The following is a 23,116-nucleotide window of genomic DNA, read 5'->3' as shown; positions in this document are numbered from 1 at the left end:
CTAATTCTCCCGCTCAGCAGGGACAGCAGTGTATGCGCGTGCGCGCGAAGTAACGGCCACTGCAAAGGGAGGTGGGGGTGAATTGTTGAAGGGGGGGTGAAGACAAGCCACCCGTCTCGCGCGCCCACCACCTGCGCCATCGTCGGCCAATCAGCAGCCGTCTCAGGGGTCTCGCGCTTGGGGCGACTCAGGCTGCTGGGTGGCTCCCCCGGCCCTCCTCCCTACAGGTCCCTCCCGCGCCTGCCTCCTCCCGCTGGTCTTGCGCGCGCTCGCGCTCTCGCTCGCTCCAGCCTCCACTGTGTCCTCGCGCCCCCCGCCCTCCCTCCCCGAGTGCAGCGTGCTCCGCTTCCTCCAACCTCCTCCTCCTCCCCCCTCCCGTTTGCCCGCCCTGTGCAACTCCTCCCTGGGCCCCCTCCCCCACTGTCGCCTCCTCCGCCTCCCGCCCCAGGGTGAGCGCGAGCCACCTCCCTCCCTCCCTCCGCCATGGATCCCAGCAACTGGAGCAGCTTCATCTTCCAGGTAACAACCCCCTCCCCCCGCCCCACCCCCCTTTCAATCCCCCCCCGTCCGTCCCACCCCCCCTCCACGCGCCCGGTGCGCGCGCAGCTGTCCCCCTCCCTCGCGCCCTCCCCCGCCCTCCCCGAGGCGCCGGCTAGGCGCGCGCGCGGCGGGGGCCGAGGCTGCTCCCTCGCTCCCCCCACCCCGCCCCGCCGGGCTCCAACCGCCGCCGCTGCCGCCGCCCCGCCGCCAGGCCCCCGCCCCCGGCCCGGCCCCGGCCCCGGCCCCGCGGGGCCTCCCGCCCCCACCTGGGGGGCGTCGCCGCCTCTGCCGCGCTCCGCGGCCTGCAAGGCGCCCTCCCACCTTCGTTCCTGCTCGCCCTCCCTCCCTCCCGCCGGCCGGGGTGCGCGGCGGCGGGGCGGCCCGCGGGCCATGCATGCGGCGCGGCCCAGCCCGGCCGGCCGGGGGCGGCTCCCCGAGCCCGGGCCCCGCGCGGCCCGCGCCCCCGGCCCCCGCTGAGCCCCGGGCCCCGCGCGGCCGTGGCCATGTTCCCCGTGTTCCCGTGCACGCTGCTGGCCCCCCCCTTCCCCGTGCTGGGCCTGGACTCCCGGGGGGTGGGCGGCCTCATGAACTCCTTCCCGCCACCTCAGGGTCACGCCCAGAACCCCCTGCAGGTCGGGGCTGAGCTCCAGTCCCGCTTCTTCGCCTCGCAGGGCTGCGCCCAGAGCCCATTCCAGGTGAGTAGGCTGGGCTGGGCCGCGCCGGGCGGGAGGGCACCGACTCGCGGCCCGGCCCAACGCGCTGTCCCCGCAGGCCGCGCCCGCACCGCCTCCCGCGCCCCCGGCCCCGGCCGCCGAGCCGCTCCAGGTGGACCTACTCCCGGTGCTTGCCGCCGCGCAGGAGTCCGCTGCCGCCGCTGCTGCTGCCGCCGCCGCCGCTGCTGCCGCGGTGACCGCCCCCCCGGCGCCTGCCGCCGCCTCCACGGTGGACACAGCGGCCCTAAAGCAGCCCTCGGCGCCCCCTCCGCCGCCCCCGCCCGTATCGGCGCCCCCCGCCGAGGCCGCGCCCCCTGCCGCTGCCGCCACCATCGCCGCCACCGCCGTCGTTGCCCCCACCTCGACGGTCGCCGTGGCCCCTGTTGCTACCGCCTTGGAGAAGAAGACAAAGAGCAAGGGGCCCTATATCTGCGCCCTGTGTGCCAAGGAGTTCAAGAACGGCTACAACCTCCGGAGGCACGAAGCCATCCACACGGGAGCAAAGGCCGGCCGAGTTCCCTCGGGTGCTATGAAGATGCCCACCATGGTGCCCCTGAGCCTCCTGAGCGTGCCCCAGCTGAGTGGGGCCGGCGGGGGCGGGGGCGAGGCGGCCGCCGGCGGCGGCACGGCCGCAGTGGCTGCCGGTGGCGTAGTGACCACGACCGCCTCCGGGAAGCGCATCCGGAAGAACCACGCCTGCGAGATGTGCGGCAAGGCCTTCCGAGACGTCTACCACCTGAACCGACACAAGCTGTCGCACTCGGACGAGAAGCCCTACCAGTGCCCCGTGTGCCAGCAGCGCTTCAAGCGCAAGGACCGCATGAGCTACCACGTGCGCTCACATGACGGCGCTGTGCACAAGCCCTACAACTGCTCCCACTGTGGCAAGAGCTTCTCCCGGTGTGCAGGGGCCTCGGCCGCCGCTAGGCCGGTGGGGAGGGAGGGGCGGCAGCAGAGGTGGCCTGGCCTCGCCTGATGGGAGGGAGGCGGCTCCTGACGCTGGGGAAGGGGAGCCACTCCCAGGGAGGAGGGAGAGAGCCTCTCCCGGTTACCAGGGAGCAAGGGGTGGTCCTCTGCGAAGGAGGTGGGCCTGTGGGTGGGAGGAGGAGGAAGCCCGGTTTGAGGGGAGGGATTTCCTGCCGGAGTAGAACCATGAAGCTTCAGGAGAAAATCCCAAAGGCCTGTTGTAGAAAGCCGAGCAGATTTGGGGCACACAACCCCAGCCCTAACCCCCCACCCCAACGTGTCCCCAGGCCGGATCACCTCAACAGTCACGTCAGACAAGTGCACTCAACAGAGCGGCCCTTCAAATGTGAGGTAGGAAGCCCGCCTCCTCCTGTCCTGGTTTTCATGATTTTGATCCTCATTGTAGCTGTCTAAGTTCAGCCTCTCAGATCCCCTTTTTCTCTCTCTTCTTTTTGCCTTTTCACTCCATTTTCTCATTTCTTCTTCAAGGCCTCATCTCACTCCCATTTCCTACAGATCAAAGATCCCCAAGGCTCTGATTCCTTTAACCTCTTGCTCCCTTCTCCCCACTCCTGGAAGCTTTAACTCTCCTGTGACACCCCCCACGCCCCTCCCCCCTCCCCAGAAATGTGAGGCAGCTTTTGCTACGAAGGATCGACTCCGAGCACACACAGTACGACACGAGGAGAAGGTGCCATGTCACGTGTGTGGCAAGATGCTGAGCTCAGCTTATATTTCGGACCACATGAAGGTGCACAGCCAGGGCCCTCATCATGTCTGTGAGCTCTGCAACAAAGGTACATGCTGAGAGATGCCAGGAGGGCTAAGGATTGGGGGGCACACAGTGGTGATCTTTCTACAGATGTGGGTTAAGGGTGCTGTAGCCAAGAGCTCGTGGCATTTAGAGCCCTTTAGGAAGCAAAGTAGCACCGGGGATAACTAAATAATTATTAAATTATAAAATGCTGTGGCTGGAGATGACCTACCTGAAAGAACCAATCTCCTAGATGTCTCTGGGGAGAACGAAATGGGGTATGGATGCTTTGGGAAAGGGGTAGTCCAGAGTGCCAGTCCCTAAGGGTCAGAAGGCAAGGTTTCAGCTGTGCAGCCACAAGTTCTTGTTTCCAGCTCCTGGGGCAAGTAGAGTATGATGGCAGGAATTTAAGAAACACACCCTGCCCCAATAAAAAAACTCAATGAGTAAACTGCGCTGAGATTGTGGGGCACTGGAGGAGGTGGGACACAGCCGTGTCTTCTGAGAGTACCCTTCAGGTAGCTAGGAATCTCCTGGCCATGAAGAATGATCTCTGTAGATGCCAAAGCCTGAGGAACGGATACCACCCAAACTGGTCCCAAGTTGGGGGGTGCTGTGCCCCAACAGGGTAGCTGGCCCCAGGCTACAGGACGTGGGAGGAGGACAGGGTCATCTGAGGAGGGTGTCCCCAGCCTAGGAGAACAGCCCCGTCTCTGGGGTCTCCACCTGGCTGACCCCATTCCCCAATCCCAATCCAATCCCCCCCCCCATAGGCTTCACCACAGCAGCATACCTGCGCATCCACGCGGTGAAGGACCATGGGCTCCAGGCCCCGCGGGCTGACCGCATCCTGTGCAAGCTGTGCAGCGTGCACTGCAAGACCCCTGCCCAGCTGGCCGGCCACATGCAGACCCATCTGGGGGGGGCCGCACCCCCTGTCCCAGGAGATGCCCCCCAGCCACAGCCCACCTGCTGAGGGGGACCCCCGCACCCACCAGGCAAGGCGTGGGGCATGGCTGGGGGGGCAGGATGGGGTGTGTGGGACATGGGTGTCAAAGGGCCCACTAGGGGATCTCAGGAAGGTCAGGGATACCCGTCTTTTGCTCAGGTCAGGGAGTTTTGGGGGCCAGGGAGAGCCCATCAGGAGAACCCCTCTTGTCTAGATAAGGAGGCAGGCTAAAGCTTGGGGACCTGATAGGAAGTGAGCAACGGCTGTGTCCCGGGGAGGTAGTCTGGGGCAAAGGGGTTAATGGCTTTTGCCATTCAGGTTGCGCTGTGATCCTGGTATTTCTCACTGTGCAGGCACTGGTGAGGTTTGTCCAATGGCGGCGGCGGCAGCAGCAGCAGCAGCAGCAGCAGCAGCAGCAGCAGCAGTGGCAGCCCCTCCGACAGCTGTAGGCTCCCTCTCTGGGGCTGAGGGAGTACCAGTGAGCTCTCAGCCACTTCCCTCCCAGCCCTGGTGAGCTCTAAGTTGGTGGGGGGAGAGGAGAGAGTGGAGGAAAGCCCTTTGGTACAGTCTTCTCTCCCCCTCTCTCCCTGCCAACTCCTCACTAGTCCCCTCCAACCAAGGAGCCTCCAAGAGAGGAGGAAGAAATGCATTCTTAGGAGAATTCACTAGGTTTTCAACAATTTGTTTCTCCTGTTCCTCTCTTCTCCCTATCAGAGCTGACCCTATACACACACACCTGTTCCCTCAGTTGTGTTAAAGTCCCATGGACAGTGGGCAGGGGTATCAGAGGATAGGAGCCACCACTGCCCTTATCTCCTCTCCTCCCTGTAACCCCCTGCCCTCCCAGGGATTCGTGAGCCTTCTCCAGTGGTCCTTGTTCCCCTCCTTTCAGTCCTCTCCCCCTGCTGTCTGCTGCCCCTCCCTGGGGAGTTGGTGCTTTTTTTTCCAGGGGGAGGGAGAGGAAGGAGAGGAATCAAAAGATTCTGTCCAAAAGAGGGAGAATTTTGAGATTTGAGAAGGGACAGAAGCAGGGAAGGTGGAGGTTATGTCTTCATAAGATAGGGTTGTTGGGGTTAGGCCCTAAACATCATCCTATTTGAGAATCCGTTGGGGGAAAAAATCAAGGGGATCAACAGGAGGAGCCACTAGGGCCAGAGGCAGAATAGGAGATGGAATCTTAGGGGGCCAGGGTAAAGGAGTGGAACCAGGGACTAGAGGTGCTTCCTGGGGGCCAGGGAAATGCAGCCACAGTGTCTCACCTTTCCCTCTTCCACCCCAGCTCCAGCCCTGGTCTTTTCTTTTCATCCTTTTTCCCCATGACAGAAGCTGTGGCCCTGGCCATGTCATCGTGTTCCTGTGTCCCCTGCATGTTCCCTGCCCTGTACCCCCTTTTGCGCGGACCCCATTACAATAAATTTTAAATAAAAACCTGGCTCTGGCTCTGGATTCAATGATTTACCCTTACCAAGATCCCGTTTCCTTTTCCCAGGGGGTTTCTCTGTTCTGTTTGGTGTCCCAATCTTGCCCTGCTCTGTGAGCTCTGGGACTTTAGCTCCTCCCTCCCCAGGGGCAGCTTCAGAGGCTGCAGCAGAGATTTAGGGTGGGGCACGGCTGCTGTGGCTTTGGAAGGCACACCTAGGTCTATAGGGGAATACCCAGACTGGGCCCGCCTATACACACACACCCACCCACCCACCCGCTAGAGGTTTGAAGAGGCAAGAGTTAGAGGGCCAGACATTCGCAGGGATGCCCTGCTCTTCTCTGGCCATAACTACTGCCTGCTGCTCACACCCCAGCCAAACACCTGCATACCCTTAAAGCAGGCCCTGGAAGGTGTAGTTCAGAAGGTTTAAGGGAAACAGACCCCACACAGAAGAGTAACAATAACTTGGACCTAACTAGTTCTGGGCATAGTGCCCCGCGTTTACACAACTCATAAACTCAACCCTCCTGCTGTCCCTGAAGCCTCTGCCGTGCTCTGTTCTTTCCAGGCTCCTTTTCCAGAGTCTGCCAGTGCTCATTTCAGTTGGAAAACTTCCTATTCTGCAGGCTCTCTTGTCTTGAGGCCCCACCTTGCTCCTCTGCAGCCTCCCCAAGTTGGGCCCCATCTCCCTTCCCCTCTGCTGTAGGGGCGCCACCGTCCAGTCTTGCTTTGGCCCTGGTCTTGTCTCCTCTCAGACCCGGGTCTCTGCCCTGGACCCCTGATGACCGTTGGCGGGAGGGGCTGAGGACCTAGGAAGGGGGCGCCCCCTCGGGAGGCTCACGAGGGTAGAAGCAGGGAGGGGCGACAGTGGTCCCCGGGCTGTTGCCTGGGTAACGCGGGGCCTGGCACGCGTGGCTCCTCAGGCTGGCCGGGAGGGGCTGGAGGCGTGCGAGGGGCGGGGGTGGCGCACAGCGGCAGCAGAGCGCAGGGGAGGGGACCGGAGGAAAGGGGAAGAGCGAGCGCGAGGAGAGGAGGGGACCCGCCGCCTCCCTCCTGTGCTCACCGACTCGCTCCCTCCCGGGCTGCGGCTGCTGCAACGGCGGCGGCGACTGGAGCCGTCCAGAGGCAGGCGTCGAGGTGAGGCTACGGGTAGGAGGGGACCGACAAACAGACTGGAATGTATAGGAATGCGGGAGCCGGGCAAGTTGAAGGGTGGTGCTGGGCGCGCCGCCACCCTAGAGCTGAGCTGGCCCGCTGAGGGCGAGGGAATCCCCGAGAAAGAGGTCTGAGAAGGGTCTTAACCAGATGTCCAGGACCCTCAGGAAGGGGCTTGGGCGTCAGCGCCCCAAACGCGCAGCAAGAAAACCCGCACTGCCTGAGCGCCCAGGGAGGGGAAGATGCAGAGGCAGTGGAGTATGTATATCGGGTTCCCTGATTAGTCTGTTTGTCTCGGTGTATGGCGTCTGTACAGCTTGTTGATTTGAAAGTGCTCTGGCATCTGCTGGGATCTGAAAGTCTGGATCTTGTTGGGTGCACCAGGGAGAGATCCTGGGGGAGGATTTATCTTCTTGGGGCTCCCCAAGCAAAGACTGAGTAGAGCACTTATCCTCAGAGATATCCAACCCCAAGGCAAAGGAAACCCTAACTCTCCTTCCTTTCTTCAGAGACAGCGCAAGGCTGGCCCTGAGGACAGGAGCTTGGTCCTGTGGGGCCTCAGTCCTGAGAGCCCCTTTTCCTCTCTTACACCAAATCTGTCTTCTCCTCTTCCAGGATTTGCTACTGTCTCTGCTGTTCCCTCCTCCCCACAGGGGCCCTCTCCCCTCTCCCATCTCAAGATGGCAGCCAGCCCCTCTGAGGTCTCTGAGATGAAGGGAGTGGAAGAGATTCCTGAGACCCAGGGAGAAGGGCATAGCAATTTTGAAGCTGGAACTGGTCCTCTTCCAGTCCTAGCGGGGGTCCCAGACCAGCCAGAGGCTCTGCAGCCAGGCCCAGACACAACTGCAGCCCCTGTGGACTTGGGGCCAAATGCTGGACTGGCTCCAGAAACCACAGAGACCCCAACTGGAGCCCCAGAAACAGTCCAGGCTATAGACCTTAGCTTAAACCCAGGAGGGGAATCAAAGGCCAACTCCAGCCCTGGAGAAGCATCCCAAGAGCCAGCGTCCAAACCAGCAGTGAACAAAGAGGCCACTGCAGACCAGGAGTCAGAGCAGGAGTCTGCAGCACCACCTGAGCCAGCCTCAGAGCCTGCTACCAAGCTAGACACCCAGTCAGACCCTCAGCCAGCCTCCCAGCCCACTCCCAAACCTGTCCAGCCAGAGCTCCCTACCCATGAGGACCCCACCCTTACCGAGAATGTAGGGGAAAAACAAGAAAATGGGGCAGTGGTCCCTCTGCAAGCTGGTGATGGGGAGGAGGGCCCAGCCCCCCAACCTCACTCACCCCCTTCAACAAAACCTTCCCCAGCGAATGGGGCTCCTCCCCGGGTACTACAGCAGCTTGTTGAGGAGGACCGAATAGGAAGGGCTCCCAGTGGGCATCCAGGATCTCCTCGAGGTAGTCTGAGCCGCCACCCCAGCTCCCAGTTGGTAGGCCCTGGGGTGGAGGGGGGTGAAGGCACCCAGAAACCTCGGGACTACATCATCCTTGCTATCCTGTCCTGCTTCTGCCCCATGTGGCCTGTCAACATCGTGGCCTTCGCTTATGCTGTCATGGTGAGCCTCAGGGGACCCTGGTCTAGGTCTGCTGTGGCTTGCTGCTTCCTGCCAATGCTAGGTCAGAGCCCCAGGAGTGACTGAGCCTTCCCTTCCCTCTCTGCATGGACCCACTTCCTAAATTATAGGACCTTCGTTTGCTTCTCCCCAGGACCTAAGCCTCTGAGCAGCTGCTGTCCTACCCCTTCAGGTGGGAGGGATAGAGAGGCTTGGTTTACATAGCCTCACTGACCTGTGCCCTCTTCACTCTGCCTTGCCGGTCCTCCTTCTTCCCTTAACTCCATGGGCTGGCCTCTTCTCTGGACGACTTTCACCTGATGTCTGCTGGGCTGGCTTCTCCTGATCTGGGCCATGTTACCTTTCACCCTAACCCCAGTCCCGGAACAGCCTGCAGCAAGGAGACGTGGATGGGGCCCAGCGCCTAGGCCGAGTGGCCAAGCTCTTAAGCATCGTGGCACTGGTAGGGGGGGTCCTCATCATCATTGCCTCCTGCGTCATCAACTTAGGCGGTGAGTGGGGGTCTGGGACAGGCAGGGGAGGAGTGGAAGGGTTGACAAGGGCAGCTTTACTAACCCCTGCCCCTGCTCTCTCCTGTCTGTCCTCCCTACTTCTTTGTCTCTCTTGTCCCCCCCCCCCCTTGTCTCTGTCTGTCCTTCTGTCTCCTCTCCCACAGTGTATAAGTGAGGGCTCTGCCCTGCATTCCAGACTTTTCTTCCTGTTGGGAGCTGCCTTGGGCCCATCCCTCCCATGGGGGGGAGCCCAATTGATGACCCTGGCCCCCATGCCTAGGGACCAAGGGAGCCTGAGCGGCCTTGTTTACAGCTTCTTTCCTGCTCCTGCATCCTGCCAGGCTCCTCTGCCAACGTTAGGCTTCCCTTCTCCCTGCACTGTTTTCAACTTCCTGCACTTTTGTGTGTTGATATGTCCCCTCCAGCCTCTTGGCTTCCCTAATCCTGCACTTATGGAAACCTCTCTGCACATCTCCCAAACTCTCCGTGTTCTCAGCCACCCTGCATCTCTTCCAGCCTCCTTGCACTTCCAGTCTCTCTTCTCTGGCCTGTTCCTAACTTCCATTGTCTTGGCATCTAACCCATTCCTTTCCTCCTTCCCTTTATCATCTGTACCCTTTCCATATCCCCCTTCCTTATTCTGCCTCTTTCTCATCCCTTAGCATCCTCTTCTCCACCTTCCTGGCACCATTTGGTCTGCAAGAACCCCAGCACTTAGATCAGGCTCTGGGAGGTGGAGTGGTGTCTTGGAGGGCTGCCTAGCTCGGGGCTCCGAATGTTCTCCCCAGGGAGCCCGGACCCTCTGCTCCCCTTCCTGCAAGGCGCCTGTTGGGTCGCAGAGGAGGCAAGCCAGCCTCTCTTGGGGACTTACGCTAGGGAGTTCCGGTTCTAAACGCACCAGGGAGGAGGGAGGGGCGCAGCGCCTGAAGGATCAGTGGAAGGTTCGGTGAGCGCCGACCCGCCCACTTGAGCTTTTAACTAAGAGAGTTTCTTGTTTGAAGGTGTCAGGAAGGGGAGCTCGGGTCATTCATGAAAGAGAGAAAGAAAGAAAGGAAAAAAAAGATCTAAGCTCCCGGCTGCTGGGAGCGACGCATTAACGGGAGGCTCTATAATTATTTTCTAAGAGGACCAGGGAGGTTTGTTGCGCGCGACAGCCTACTGAGGAGGCAGAGAGCCAGCTGCGACGCAGTTCGGAGTTGGCAGAGTTTTTTCTAAAAAAAAAAGTTGGGGAGAAAACAAATTCCTTTAAAACAAGATATATAAAACTGAATTTCCCCTTTGTATGCTGGATGCTGCATGAGTCTGAAACACCAATAAACGGAGACTGCATGAGACTCGGCTCATGTTGCTCCCTGCGTCCGACTGCCCCACAGTTCATCTGCCTCCTGGCAGAACCGACTTGGATAGTTATACGCATGCGCCTTCGTGGTACCCATCTTTACTGTGGGCAGAAGCCTGAGCTGCCCGAGGGCCTACCTGCGCATGTGCAAGCCATTCCCCGCTTTCCTTTTCCAAGTAGCTTTGACTTGAGAGGAGCCGCCCGCGCCGTTTCTGTGCGCCTGTGTACTGTCACCCCGCGCAGCGGGAGAGGCGGGTCGTAACCCCAGGTGCGTACGGCGGCAGAGTTGAAGTGGCCCAGAACTGCGGGGTTTGGGTAGAGGGCGCTGGTTCCGGGTGTGGCAGAGTGAAGGTGAGAAGAGTGGGCCTGCCCCAGCTCGGAAAGTGGTCCTGGAATATCGGCTCGGAGCCTGTGGGGCGGGGCCCTTCCCTGCAGGGTGATCCAGCGCCCCCTCCAGGGGGCGGGCGCGTTAGCCACGAAGACAGCTGTTGGAACTTGATTGGCTGCAGAGGATTTCCTAAAACCTAGGGGATCCCGGGTGCGCTGGGCGGGGCGTGGCACCTGGGCTTGGTACTCCAGGGTTTCCGGTATTGCTGGACCCTGTCCCTAGTGGCCCATGTCTCTTACACGGGGTCATGGAGACGTTGCGGCCACCACAACGGCGCCTCTATCTGAAGAAGGGGAAGTGACTTCTGGCCTCCAGGCTCTGGCGGTGGAGGATGCCGGAGTCCCCTCTGTCTCGGTCAGTAAGACCGAGGAAGAGGGGAGAGAAGGCCAGGAGAAGGCCGAGCGTGAGGGATCGGGGACCGAGGAAACCAGAGGGGAAGCCTCCAGCGCTGGAAGGGAAGAGCAAGCGGAGGGAGACTCGGAGGACTGGTGCGTGCCCTGCAGCGATGAGGAGGTGGAGTTGCCTGCGGATGGGCAGGCCTGGATGCCTCCGCCCACTGAAATCCAGCGGCTCTATGAACTGTTGGCCGCTCACGGTACCCTGGAGCTTCAAGCGGAGATCCTGCCCCGCCGCCCGCCTACGCCTGAAGCTCAGAGTGAAGAGGAAAGATCTGATGAGGAGCCGGAGGCCAAAGAAGAAGAAGAAGAAAAGTGAGGACACAACTTTGACCCCGGGGCTCCCCCCTGATGGTAGAAGGAAATAGGGAGGATTAAAAAGGGGGGACCCAAGAGCAATAGAAAGTGGAAGGAGGACTGGGCATGCTGGCACTTGCCTGTAATGCTAACACTTGGGAGGCTGAAGTTGGTGGATCGCTGCAGACTTGCAGGCCAGCCTGAACTACATAGCGAGACTCTTGTCTCAAAAAAACAAACAAAAAAACTGAAAAACAGAAAGTGAAAGGAGGGTGGAGAGCAAAAAAGGAAGAGCCGCACTAGGGTGAAGTGTGTGGGGGTGTTTGGTAGGCCACCCTCATCTGTTGCTGTTTTGTCTTCCTGTCCCAGACCACACATACCTACGGAATTTGACTTCGATGACGAACCAATGACACCAAAGGACTCCCTAATCGATCGAAGGCGAGCCCCAGGTACAGACAAGAGGGGTGAGTTGGGGGAGCTGAAAGGCCTTTTCCCAGTTACCAAAAAAGTAGCTTCTATAAGAGGCCGTGCTCAGTTGACACACAGCTTCTAGGAAAAACCATCCACACTGTGGCATCACTGTTCTGGCTTCCCTATCTTCCTTTAAGAAACCACCACCCATGGTTCTGTCCTGTTTCCATTGTTTACATGTTCTGCCCAGAAGTCCAAGCCCTCCTGGTCATTGTTTTCTCTATCCACATCCCTACATTCCTGTGTGTACCACCTAATCTGATCCAGTTTCCTACCCAAGGTGCCTTCCATTTATCCACATATTCAAGCCAAATCCTGTTAGCTTCACTGCACATTTCCAAGTCCATCTGTCCCTGTCCACCTTCAATGGCAGATCCTCATTCAAGCCACTATTTCACTTGCCTGGATAGTTTCGGTAGTGCCTCATCCATTTCCCTTCTAATCCGAAGCAGTTTGTTTAAAACAAATGTCACTTCTCTACTTAAAATCTCCCCAAAGGCTCCATTGTAAGGGGAAGAGACTGTGGAGAGACAATTTAATTACCTGCCAAACCCACCTTGCATCTTGAAACATATCTCTTTCTGCCTGGGGCCTTTGTACTTTCCCTTCCCCTGCTTCACATGCTCTTCCCAGTCTTCCCGTTGAAGACCTTTGTTGCCCACACTGTGGCCCAGCTTTAACCTTATAACCTTTACACTAAAGCCTGGAAGCCTCTGTATTGAACATGCTCCTCAAGTGGTGGGTAAGATCCGGGCAGCAGTGGTGTACACTGCCCCAGTCCCTTCCATGTTTCCTGCCTGCCTTTTCTCTAGGAAGTTCGACTCGGAGCCAGAAAAGGGAGGCGCGCCTAGATAAGGTCCTTTCAGACATGAAGCGACACAAGAAGCTGGAGGAGCAGATTCTTCGTACTGGGAGAGACCTCTTCAGTTTAGACTCAGAGGACCCCAGCCCAGCCAGCCCCCCGCTCCGGTCCTCAGGGAGTAATCTCTTCCCCCGGCAGCGGAAATACTGAAAAACTGACTATTGCTGCTACTTCCTGCAAGGTGCAGAGATTGTCCCTGCTAGGGCCTGGTCCCTCCCTTTCTAAATCAGAACACTGGAAAACTTGGGAAGAGTAAAACCCCAAGCTCCCAACACAGCACCTTGCAGGAAAGAGGAAATGTGCGTGGATTTTCTGTTGAATGTCTCATTTTGAAACCTGGGATGGATTTTCTAAAATAAAAGGTGCACAGAATTTTCTTAAGAGGAGGTATAGCTGGAGACTAAACAATTGGCCACATTTGAGCAAAGAGGTAGAATTTTGACTCCCAAATTGGAAAACTAAAGTTAGTTGATACAGAGGCAACATCTGTCCCATCTTGGGTCCTTGACTAGTCCTAGTCGCAGCCGGTCCCGTTGCCAGCTGGCTCTAAAGCGGAAATTCCTGAGCTTGGAATGGGCTCTCTTACCTTCAGTTGCAACCAACGCAGCCCAGAGGAGAAAATGCGCGTCAGCTGCCTGGCCCTTTAACTACCTAAGCCCCGCTTCAGACCCCGCCCGGCTGTGCCTTTAAGAGGTCCCAGGGCAGAGTGGGAATTCCCTGCCCTGCGGAGCGCCGCTGCCGGCTGCTTTTTTGAATGTGAGTACGCTGCCTCCCTGCTGCCTCCCCTCCTCAACTAACGGTGGGTCTCTGAGCCCCATACAGTTTTTCGCCCTGTCCTACCTTTTAGGGCCTTGCTTCTGCTGAGGCTTTTCTGAATCAGAACAGGGAGAAAGGGTGGAGGCTTCGCTTTGGGTGCTTCCTTGTTGCGGGTTTTCTGGGGCTTGAAGAAAGGGAACATCTGTTGGCGGGCTCCCCACCCCCACCTCCAGTCTTAGGCTTCTGGTTGAAGGGTTGACAGAAGTAAGATGGTGCCGTGCTGGGAATTGAAGCCTGGACTTCGGTGCTGAGTTACTTCCTGAACTCTTAATTTTTTTTTTTTCTTTTTTTTGAGTGTGGTGGCGCATGCCTGTAATCCTGCACTTAGGAAGTAGTTTAAGTTTGAGGCCAGCCTGAACTGCATAGCTCAACCCAGTCTCAGAAAGACTGGGAAAAAAAATTGAGATGGGGGTCACTAAATTGCCCAGACTGAGTTTAAACTTAGCAGCCTTCTGCCTTGGCTTCCCAGGGTGCTGGGATTGCAAGCTTGTGCCACCATGACTGTCTGAATTGGTCTTTTCTTTTGAGACAGGTTTTCTCTGTGTAATTCTGGCAGGCTTCATACTTACTATGTAGCCCGGGATGACCTTAAACTTCTGACTATCCTGCTTCCACCACTCAAGTGCTTGCTTTACAGGGCTTTATCTTGTCTGGCTGAATCTGTCATTTCAGTTACTTTCCTTGAACAGCAGGGACAGGGAAACAATAATTAAAAAAAGACTGAATAGTTATATCGAGTTACTTTTGCTTTTTAAAAAAATTTTTTTGTGGTAAGAAAGCAGAACTTCATTCTCTTTTTGTTTAATTTGCCCTGTTTGCCTTCTCCTCTCAATTATTGGAAGAGCAAATATCTTCATTTTGATTTGGTGATGTGGAACTTTAGCATGAGTGACTTCATCGTGATTTTCAGTCTAGTCTGTTGGTACTTACTACCTGAGTGTAGTCCAAAACAGTGACCTACTTTTAATTATTTAAAAAAAGAAGTAAGAAAATAGTGGAAAAAAGTCTTTAGAATGTTGAGAGAAAATAACATCACTTGGGAATTTTATACCTCAAGAATGAGGACAAGCAGTGTGTTGTGGTGCACACCTGTAAGCCAGCACACAGAGGCTCCTTGCCGTGCAACCTATAATCCCAACATTTGGAGGTGAAGCAGGAGGAGTGACCAGTTTCAGGCCAGCCTGGGCAATTTAGGGAGACCATGTCTCAGAGAATTAAATATAGCACTGAGGTGTAATTTAGTGTCAAAGCTCTCCATTCAATTCCCAGTGCTACAACAAAATTTTCTAAATGACAAGTGACCTTGCAGGTCCATTCAAGACTCCATCTAGGAGCTAGATTGGTCCTTGACTGAACTGCATGCTCTCATCCTCTAAAGACCTAGACTCCATCTTGTTGCTTTGAGCTCCAAGAATGTGACTAGTCCCCGTTGGGAACCACCCCCTTCCAAATGTTGAGGTTTCCCTACTGTTCTCTATTCCATGCTGCCAACTGTGGGCCTTAGCTGATCACTTAAGATGCTGCTAGCAGAGTGATCATGAGGTAGGCACAATTTCGAGACCGTGCAGTTTGTTGAGTAAGGTTCGGACAGTAAAAGGAAGCTCAGCCAGACCCACTGTGTGGTGATTCTGGGGATCTTAGAACTGTCACATGGATCACACTGAGTGGGCAATGGCCCTTGAGACAATTGTCTCCTGTGTCCTCTGCTCTCCCAGGGTTTACTCCTGGGATTTAGAGATGAGGCTGGATGTCATGTAGGTCTCCAAGGAAATTCCTGCATGTTTCTCCTTGCTTAAGGGCAGGCCTCTAAGAGCCAGGACAGTTCATGGTGACCGTGAGTAGCCATCTTGAGTGAATGGCCCAAGGACAACCTGAGGACTAAATGGTTGAGTGTCCAGGCTTATTTGCTAGGTGATACCCTCCCAGGTTTTCTAGGTGTAGAGCCTGGGCATTGGCAGACTGTAGGAAAAGTTCACCTATGAATGCCATTGGCACAATTTCCTGGGCAGCACCCAGCCTCGCCCAGGTCCGAAGTCCTTATACTAGGCTTGGAATCAAATTGATGCTTTTGCCTAAGAAGCCACAATACATCTGACTATGAAACTGGGATAGAATTCTGTCTTGAACCTTTGAAAGCTGTATAATCTTGAGTGCATGTTCCTTAACTTGCAGGTTTATGAAGATAAAATGAGTTCACTAGTGATGCTTAACACAAATGCCTGATTTAGTTGAGAGTCTCTGGAAGGCCAAGAATATAGCTCAATAGCACAGTGCCGGCCTGGCAAGCATAAGGCCCTGAGTTCACTTCCCAGCACACACAAAAAAAGAGAAAAGACCAAAAACAAAAAATAAGAGTCTTCTGCAAACCTTGACTCAGTGAGTCCAGAATGGAACATGAGCAGGATTAAGCATCCCAGCCAAAATCCAGGAGTGCTAGAGTACGTTGCTAGTCCAAAAACTGTATGAGTGATTTAGATAGAAGAGTCACTTGAACTTAGGAATTCAAGGCCAGCCTGGGCAACATAGCAAGAGCCCCTTTGCTAAGGGGAAGAAAAAAAATCCCTGCCAACTTCTCTGATCGGGTGAGATTAGGAAACCATCTAGCTTTCAGGGTTCAGAAGCCTGGAGGCACAGGTCACTTCTAACCTGCACAGTCCCCACCTTCAATGATGGGTATTTATGGGCAGCAATCAAGGAAGTAGGAGGAGCAGAGTCCAGGCTGGCAGGCTGCTATGCTCCAGTATAGTCACCAAGCTGTTTCCCATAATAGAGTGGCCCAGTTGGACTGACACTCAGGAAAGATTGTTTTTCTGAATAAAAGTTAAAACTTTGTCACTAAAAAATGTGATTCCCTTATTCCCCAGAGCAGGAACTGGTTTTGATAAACCAGAAAACTGCTGAGTGAAAAATAAGCCCTCCATGTACCTGAATCTTGTGGCTCGTGACTCATTCTCTAAACAGAATACAGCAATGGCAAACCTTTGAAAACTTTCAGTGATAAACAGCCTAGGATGCATACCATTGGTTCTCTATCACTGGACTAGAATGTTTAAAAATCAGTAAGACTTGAGTATGCTGTGAACCTAGCACTCTAGAGGCTGAGGCAGGAGAATCACTGTGAGTTTAGGCCAGCCTGGGCTACATAGTGAGACCCTGTTTCAAAAACAAAATAACAGATTAATGAAGGAAAAGAAATTCCATTGAAAGGTCTAGATTTTGGGCTGGGAATTTAGCTCAGTGGCTCAAGTGCTTGTTTATGTAAGCAGAAGATCATGAGATCAATTCCTGCTACAAAAAAAGAAAAAAACCCCTAGATTTTGTGAAAGGTGTTTTTTTGTTTTGATGTGTGTGTGTGTGTGTGTGTGTGTGTGTGGTGCTAAGGATTCAACTGAACTAATTCTCAGCCAAGAGTCCTTGTTTATACTAAATTTCACTCACCTTTTACTAAACATTTCCCGTACCTTTTACTAAACCTAAGGTGGTAGACATCTAGTGGCAGGGCTGAGTTAACAGCTTCAGAATTTCAGGACTGCCTGAATTGAGCTAGGGTGGGGACAAAGGAGTTTATTTGGAGCTGGGACAGGGAAAAAAACTAGGAAAGAATAAATGAAATTCCAGCCACGTGTGATGGAATGTGAGACACTGAGGCAGGGTGATCACATTTTCAACCCCATCATGGCCAACTTGGGGATTTATCAAAACCCTGTCTCAGAGAACTACAAAGAGATTAGGGCTGGGCATGGTGGCACACTCCTGTAATCCTAACACTTAGGAGGCTGAGGCAGGTAGAATGCCAGCCTGGGCTACACAGTGAATTCAAAGTCAGGCTAAACTACATAGTAAGACTCTGTCTCAGAAAACCAAAAAAACAAACGAAAAAAAGATGTTGGGATGTAGCTCGGTATCAAAGTCCTGGATTCAGTCCCTCGTACAGAGCAGGGGAAAGATTCCTTGCCTTTGAGCAATCTGTCATTTGAGCTCATCTTTATTCTTCCCAGCTATGCTTGCCCATTAGACATATTTTCTAATATGCATTAGACATATTTTCTCTAATTAGTACCTACAACTAGAGGAAGCAGTCACTTTTATTCCTGCCTTATGATGGAGCAAGAACAAGGCGGTGGCTCCTGAGTGCCCTGTGATCGAGCTGATGATGCCAGAACTGGCCAGACTGACATTTTCCCCACTGACTCGAAGTTCTTTTTGTATATTAGAACCAGCATGAGAGCTTTTAAAAATAGCAGTGCTTGGATTAAGCAAGAATCCTCAGGGATGGGTGCTTTAAGTGATTTCTGGATGCTTCTGTGTACAGTGGTTTTGAGAGTGGCTGCTGTGGGCCTGCCTGCCCTTCCCAAACTTTGCCATAGGCCCAAATCCTTGGGGAATCTGGTGCAAATGCTTATTGTAGCAGCAGCTCTGGGGTAGGACCTGAGGTCCTGTATCACATCACTGCGTGCTTCCAGGTGGTATCCTGCTGCTCTCAGCCAACTGTATGCATGTGGTCATTTTGTCATTGTCTGTTTCGTATTCACTGGCAGCCACTCACTCAAAGGTGAATGTGAAGATCTCATGACTTATTAATTTATTGATTTTTGGCTGAAATCGTTTTTCTTTTGAGTTAAGAGACTTGGACCAGGAGCCCCTGAGTAGTGGTACAGGTGGAACCCAGAGCATGCTCTGCATGAGCTCTACCACCAAGCTGCTACCCAGCTCAGATCCCCTCTTTGAAGTAGAGAATAAACTGTGTATGCTGCCAACAGACTGTTTAGATCTTTCCCTGTCTGTCCTCTATTATCCCTTGTGGAAAATGAGTGTGAGATTGGTGAAGATTGGCTGTGGTTCTCTTTTGGTTTTTACTTTTTGAGTTAGGGTTTGCTATATGGTTCTTGCAGAAATCTCATGACATCTGAGGCCCTTGTGACTAGGCAAGGCTGGGCATGTACCTCCAGAGCCAGCTGGGGTAGATCTCAGGAAGAGATTCAAGGGTGGTTGGTGAGTATGTAGGTTTGGGGAGCTAGAGCCAGACCCATGAGTTGGGCTCTCCCTTCTAAAGATGAACATATTGCTTCACTTTTTCCTTTTGAGGACCTTGAAGCAAAATGCTCTAACTGTGCATGTCATCTGGTGAGCCATAAAGGCCTAAGATTTGTCACAAACACACTGGTAGGAATCTAAGGGCAACACCTGCTCTGAGTGATCTGGCAGGCAGTTGGGGGAGGCACAGCTTTATGGTATGTGAGGGGGCACTCAGGGAGTGGAGACAGGGTTCTGGCCCTGAAGCCAGGGCAGGAGCACAGCATGACCTGTGGTGAGGATAACTTGCTGAGTCACTGAGCTGGGGGAGGTGTTCAGTCCCCCTGAGTGGGTCCAGCTGGGGTGGCAGATGGTGGAGAGGCCTCAGCCATGGGGGAGCAGGGGATCATCCAAGAAGGAGCAAGTGGAGCTGTTCCCAGAGCCTGCTTCCAGCCTCCCATGGCCTTCTAGAGTTCTGATCTTTCCTGTGGGGCCTCAGCCTGGCCTACACTTCCGCCTGTAGCCCAAGCGTTTCCTTCTGCCCCATCTGGCTTCTTGGCCGGGCTTCCACCCTGCAGAGAACCTGGCAGAGCAGCTGCTGAGAAAAGCTCACTTGGCTCTGGGAAGCATACTTTATTAGGCCTCTAGCCCCACAGCTGGCATAACAGAAGACTTGTCACCCAGCAAAAGCCAGGAGATCACGCAGGGAGAGCCGGTGGTACTACCCCTGGATAGAAAAGTTGGGCCTCAGGTACTACCAGTATTCTGTGTACAGTAAAACACGGTTCATTAGCAGCCTGGCTCTTTCCTGAGCATTTTGCTTTTAAAAATTATTTTAATTTTATTTTATTTTGTGGTACTAGGTATTGAACCCAGGGCCTTCTCAGTGAGCTGCATCTTCAGCCATTTAAAAAATTTTTTTGCTTTGAGACAGGCTCTGGCTAAGTTACTAAGTTACTTATGCTAGGCTTTAATTTGTGATTGTTCTGCCTCAGCCTCCCAGAGTACTGGAACTATGCATGTGCGCTGCCTGCCAAGCTGATCCATCTTCATTTTGTAGCCAAAGAAACAGATACAGGGAGGTCATAGGACTTGTCTAGAGTCACCCATCTTATAAGGGTGAGGAGCACCATCCAGACAGTTCCAACCCTGTGAAGTCTTGAAAGTAGCCTTCTCAGAACAAGGGAGAGGAAAAAAAGAGAAGGTAGGGGTAGGAATGGGGAGGGGAGCAGAGCCAGAAAATCAGAAAGGGGACCCCTTCTTCTTAAACAGCAGGAGAGAACTCTGAACTAGGAAAGCCACTTTCTTACAAGTTAGGAGAATTAACTTCAAGCAGAAGTGAGTCATAAAAAAGTATCAAGGTGACTTCCCATACAAAATTATGAGATAAAAGAATATAGAGGGACATCCCTCTGATACGGAAAGTGTATCAGGAAGACATTAAAGCTGCAACTTTCAAAAAGAGGTAAAATAAGAAAACTTACAAAGCGTAAAATAGTCAACCAGGATTGTAAGCCCAGGTAGGCTAGCTCTGCATCCCTCTCCTATTTGGGTCTCGTCTGCTTAGAGCTGTACCATCCAGCAAGGGATCAACCAGACATGTTTAGCTTTTTAAAAGTTTGAAAAAAATTTTTTTCAGTGCTGGGAATCAAACCAGGGCCTCATATGTGCTAAGCACCTTCTCTACCACTGAGTTACAACCCCATCTTCCCAAATTAATGTTTAAATTTTATCACTGAGCATGGTGGTATATATCCATAATCTCAGCTAGGTGGGGATCCTTAGGCAAGAGGGTCACAATTTCAAGCTTAGCCTGTACTACATAGCAAGACCTTGTCTTAAAAATATAATAAAGACATAAATAGTTTTAAAAATTTAAACTTATTTTTTCAGAGGCATTGGCCACATTTGAAGTGTTCAGTAGCCATATGTGGCTAATCCAGAAATAGAGCACACTTAAAATATTCCCATTATCATGGGAAGCCCTGTTGGACAATGCTGAGTTAGAGATTTAGACGGGAAGATGCATGCCGTGGCCCAGATAGGGAGGAGAGGGGATTATGGTAAGCAAAAACACTTGTGTTGCATCTTGGTATAGGTAAATACAACTCCCAGTCTGCTGGATGTCGAATGTGCTGCATTTGTGGTCCCACAACATTGAGAAATGAAGTCGTGAACCAGAGGGAGAAGTTAGGAGAGTTTTATTAGGAATGAGAGAAGAATAGTTCCTGAATTTCCAGGAGGGGTCACAATGGGGTGGTCAGTGGGGCCCTTTGCAGGGCTAATTCATACAGCACAATTATACCATTCCCAATCCCGCTATAGGATTACAAGTATAACTACTTAGCCAACATTGAGCCAATAGGGAAACAAGCCACATAGCAAGGGTACCTGGCGAGAACAAAGACATTTGGGGGAAGGAATGAGTCCAGGTGCTCTGGGAGACTGATGCCTAGCATACTAGGCCAGGTGGCACTAATTAGCAGTATAATCTTGGGATCGAACTCATGACCTTGCACTTGCCAAGCAGGCACTTATGCCACTGAGCTAAATTCCTGGCCCTGTCCGTATTGGTATATTTTAGAATACATGATGATCACATTCTTCATGGAGAATTTGTACATGATATAATTTGATATAGCTTGTTTCTTTTTTCCCTCGTCCCCTCCCCATTTTGTTTCCATGTTTTCCTTCTTTCATTTTTCTTTTTACTTTTCCTATCTTTCCTTTCCCCCCTCTCCCTTCTCTTGTTTCCCTCTCCATTTGAACATTTTCTTCCTATTTTAACAATACCAATTACACATTTTGGTCCTTATTTACACTTTCTGTTTCTCACACCAGGGAAATAGTGCAATTTTTACACATTTTGCCTAGTGGGTTTTGTTCCACTTAAGATAATTGTCTCAGGGTGCATTCATTTATCTAGAAATGTCTTGAGCCTATCTTTCTTTGTGGCAGAGTAGTGCTCCATTGTATAAAAGAACCGCTGCTTCTTTATCTGTTCACCAGTTGATGGGCCAGCCACAATTCTGATGTCTTTATTTTTGTACTGACTTCCTTGAGAGCTCAGCCACTCTCTGACTGTATATTAATTTTTATCTAACTTAACTGCCTATAATAATCTAAAAGGGGCAGCTGCTACCTGGCTCTAGTCCATTTTGCCACATGAGAATATGGACCAGTGTTGTGTTGTTGGTCTCCTATTTCTTTGAGAATTAGGAGGCAGGAATTGGAAGCTTGTGAAAACTCATCATTTCTTTTTTGGCAGTTCTGGGGATTGAATCAAGAGCCTCTGCACTTAGCTACCCTTTTTTATTTTTTATTTTGAAACAGGTTCACAGTAAATCAATAAACTGCCCAGGGTGAGCCTGAACTTGTGATCTTCCTACCTCAGCCTCCGAAAGTGCTGGGATTATAGATGTGCACCACTATTCCTGGTTGAAAACTTATTTCTAAAAGCACTCAGAAAGATTCTCACAAGTTCAAGATCAGTCTGAACTACATAGAGCCTGTCTCAAAACAAAACAACACCACAAAATTTTACAGGTTATATGGATCAAGAAACACTTTCCCTCCAGTCTTGTTTTTTGTGGGGCTTTTTTTCTGCCTTCTGCCTATTTTTGCTTTGTGAAGCTAACGCCCTTTACAGATTGCTTTCATTTCTCACCAGAATGGGTGGCCAGTGAGTACTGGAGTGAGAACCACTCCTTTCTAGGGTGGCTTTCAGAATGTCTACTGGGGAGCCAGGCATGGTGGTACATGTCTCTAATCCTAGCACTTGGAAGGCTAAAGCAGGAGGATTGCCAAGATATCAAGGTGATCAAAAGGAAGGAAGGAAGGAAGGAAGGAAATGTCTGGTGGCTCCGGGTATAGCTCAGTGGTACAGTACTTGGCTAGTACCTAATGTGTAATTCCTAACCAGGTTTGATCTCTAGCATTGAAAGGTAAAGAAGAAAGCCTGCCCATAATCTGTTTTAGGACAAGGCTCTGAGTTGCTGAGCAAGCTTGATTGCCTTTGTCTGACTCAAGGGACGAGTTCAAATTAGAAAAAGTGTGTGACATTCCTGAACAGACCAAGCTCAGGGTTAAACCACCAAGCATTCAGGGTGGGTTTAACACAGAAATCATTTACCCTTTTCCATTATGCTTTTGCCTCCCTCTTTCCAAAACAGGGAACCAAAGGAGAACACAGACAAGAGAGAGAAAACTGGGACACAAAATACGGAACCAGGGCTACCTCACTTCTCAGACTTAATGTAATATGTTTTATGATTTTGGGGAAGATGTGTGTGTTTGTGTTTGTGTGTGGAAAATGGCCACAGTTGTGTTTGTCACCCCATGTGGAGTTTGTGAACAGAAACAAAATTTTGTCAAATGCTTAAGAATTGTTTGTGAACAAAAGTGTTTGTTAACCAAGGCGTCCCTGCTGGAATAACTTGCTGCATGCAGTACTGATCCGCCTGATAAATGGGAGCATCAGTTTGGTCAGGGATACCTTCCATGGTGGACCGTGTCCTGAGTGTTCACCCTTGGATTGTGTAAAGCACAGAAAGAGGGAGGAGAATGGAAGGAGATCTGCTAATATGATGGTTATAGATCTACCTTTTGCTGTGCAACCAGCCCTCTGGATCCCCTGAAAATAAAAGCTGTCAGCCTCTAGAGGCGCCAAAGAGCTACAAAGCCTCTGCTTTCCACTAAGTGCTGGGCAAGGACCATCTCTGCCTCGGACCTCTTCTTGCAGCTTAGAGACTGGGAGCCTTTTGATCTAAAGCCCTTTTGATCTACAGCAGGCAATGCGAGAGGGCTGGGAGAGAAAGGAAGTGACAGTGACTCCTGTTCCTCTGGGATTGACTCCTACAAGATCTGGATGGGCCTGTTGTCCTGGGTGGGAAGAGAGGGAAAGGGAGTCATGGGACAGGCAAGAAGGGGCCTGACTCACCCTTAGCCCTCTTGTTCATTTCATG

The 23,116-nt window shown here is 52.8% G+C and overlaps 4 protein-coding genes across 10 annotated transcripts in view; all 4 read left to right on the top strand.

Annotated features, from left to right (window-relative positions):
• Positions 1-356: 356 nt before the first annotated feature.
• On the top strand, positions 357-5,354 carry Maz (MYC associated zinc finger protein). Of its 5 annotated transcripts, XM_063226815.1 has the most exons (7): positions 357-519; positions 1,149-1,235; positions 1,312-2,153; positions 2,507-2,570; positions 2,845-3,016; positions 3,747-3,971; positions 4,276-5,354. In XM_063226815.1, exons 1-6 carry the CDS (start codon positions 484-486, stop codon positions 3,947-3,949), a joined length of 1,404 nt encoding a protein of 467 aa, XP_063082885.1. In that variant the 5' UTR covers positions 357-483; the 3' UTR covers positions 3,950-3,971; positions 4,276-5,354. The 5 variants fall into 5 exon arrangements, with proteins under 5 accessions (XP_063082885.1, XP_063082886.1, XP_063082887.1 ...); XM_063226816.1 differs by lacking the exon at positions 3,747-3,971; XM_063226813.1 differs by lacking the exon at positions 357-519 and having other exon boundaries at positions 752-1,235.
• Positions 5,355-6,304: 950 nt separating this feature from the next.
• On the top strand, positions 6,305-22,832 carry Prrt2 (proline rich transmembrane protein 2). 3 transcript variants are annotated; one of them, XR_010039894.1, is made up of 7 exons: positions 6,305-6,482; positions 7,116-8,059; positions 8,436-8,568; positions 10,088-10,175; positions 11,357-11,454; positions 12,274-12,504; positions 22,325-22,832. XR_010039894.1 is itself a non-coding variant. In XM_003478232.5 (4 exons), the coding sequence occupies exons 2-4, from the start codon at positions 7,181-7,183 to the stop codon at positions 8,741-8,743; spliced, it is 1,023 nt and encodes a 340-aa protein (XP_003478280.1). In that variant the 5' UTR covers positions 6,305-6,482; positions 7,116-7,180; the 3' UTR covers positions 8,744-9,902. The 3 variants fall into 3 exon arrangements, 1 of the variants encoding a protein (XP_003478280.1); XR_010039895.1 differs by lacking the exon at positions 22,325-22,832 and having other exon boundaries at positions 11,357-11,439; positions 12,274-12,312; XM_003478232.5 differs by lacking the exons at positions 10,088-10,175; positions 11,357-11,454; positions 12,274-12,504; positions 22,325-22,832 and adding an exon at positions 8,733-9,902.
• Positions 10,184-12,704, top strand: Pagr1 (PAXIP1 associated glutamate rich protein 1). The gene is made up of 3 exons (XM_003477866.5): positions 10,184-11,005; positions 11,357-11,439; positions 12,274-12,704. Exons 1-3 carry the CDS (start codon positions 10,524-10,526, stop codon positions 12,471-12,473), a joined length of 765 nt encoding a protein of 254 aa, XP_003477914.1. The 5' UTR covers positions 10,184-10,523; the 3' UTR covers positions 12,474-12,704.
• Mvp (major vault protein) overlaps positions 12,889-23,116 on the top strand; it is a 24,535-nt gene continuing 14,307 nt past the window's right edge. The window contains exons 1-2 of the mRNA XM_023560796.2: positions 12,889-13,079; positions 22,325-22,408. Of these exons, the coding sequence (XP_023416564.2) occupies positions 13,078-13,079; positions 22,325-22,408 (86 nt within the window). The 5' untranslated portion in view covers positions 12,889-13,077. The remainder of the gene's footprint in view (positions 13,080-22,324; positions 22,409-23,116) is intronic.

Source organism: Cavia porcellus, unplaced genomic scaffold (assembly GCF_034190915.1).
Source record: "Cavia porcellus strain 051 isolate PalLab524CR breed Dunkin Hartley unplaced genomic scaffold, mCavPor4.1 scaffold_16, whole genome shotgun sequence".
NCBI lineage: Eukaryota > Metazoa > Chordata > Mammalia > Rodentia > Caviidae > Cavia > Cavia porcellus.
This window is presented reverse-complemented; position numbering and strand designations above follow the sequence as displayed.

Excerpts from the sequence above, each read along its gene's own strand:
- Prrt2 (XM_003478232.5), top strand. The coding sequence starts at position 7,181 with ATGGCAGCCAGCCCCTCTGAGGTCTCTGAGATGAAGGGAGTGGAAGAG. Across the intron at positions 8,060-8,435 it reads CCTTCGCTTATGCTGTCATG|TCCCGGAACAGCCTGCAGCA; the intron begins GTGAGCCTCAGG and ends CCCTAACCCCAG.
- Pagr1 (XM_003477866.5), top strand. The coding sequence starts at position 10,524 with ATGTCTCTTACACGGGGTCATGGAGACGTTGCGGCCACCACAACGGCG. Across the intron at positions 11,006-11,356 it reads AAAGAAGAAGAAGAAGAAAA|ACCACACATACCTACGGAAT; the intron begins GTGAGGACACAA and ends TTCCTGTCCCAG. Across the intron at positions 11,440-12,273 it reads CGATCGAAGGCGAGCCCCAG|GAAGTTCGACTCGGAGCCAG; the intron begins GTACAGACAAGA and ends CCTTTTCTCTAG.
- Maz (XM_063226813.1), top strand. The coding sequence starts at position 1,044 with ATGTTCCCCGTGTTCCCGTGCACGCTGCTGGCCCCCCCCTTCCCCGTG. Across the intron at positions 2,154-2,506 it reads TGTGGCAAGAGCTTCTCCCG|GCCGGATCACCTCAACAGTC; the intron begins GTGTGCAGGGGC and ends ACGTGTCCCCAG. Across the intron at positions 2,571-2,844 it reads AGCGGCCCTTCAAATGTGAG|AAATGTGAGGCAGCTTTTGC; the intron begins GTAGGAAGCCCG and ends CCCCCTCCCCAG.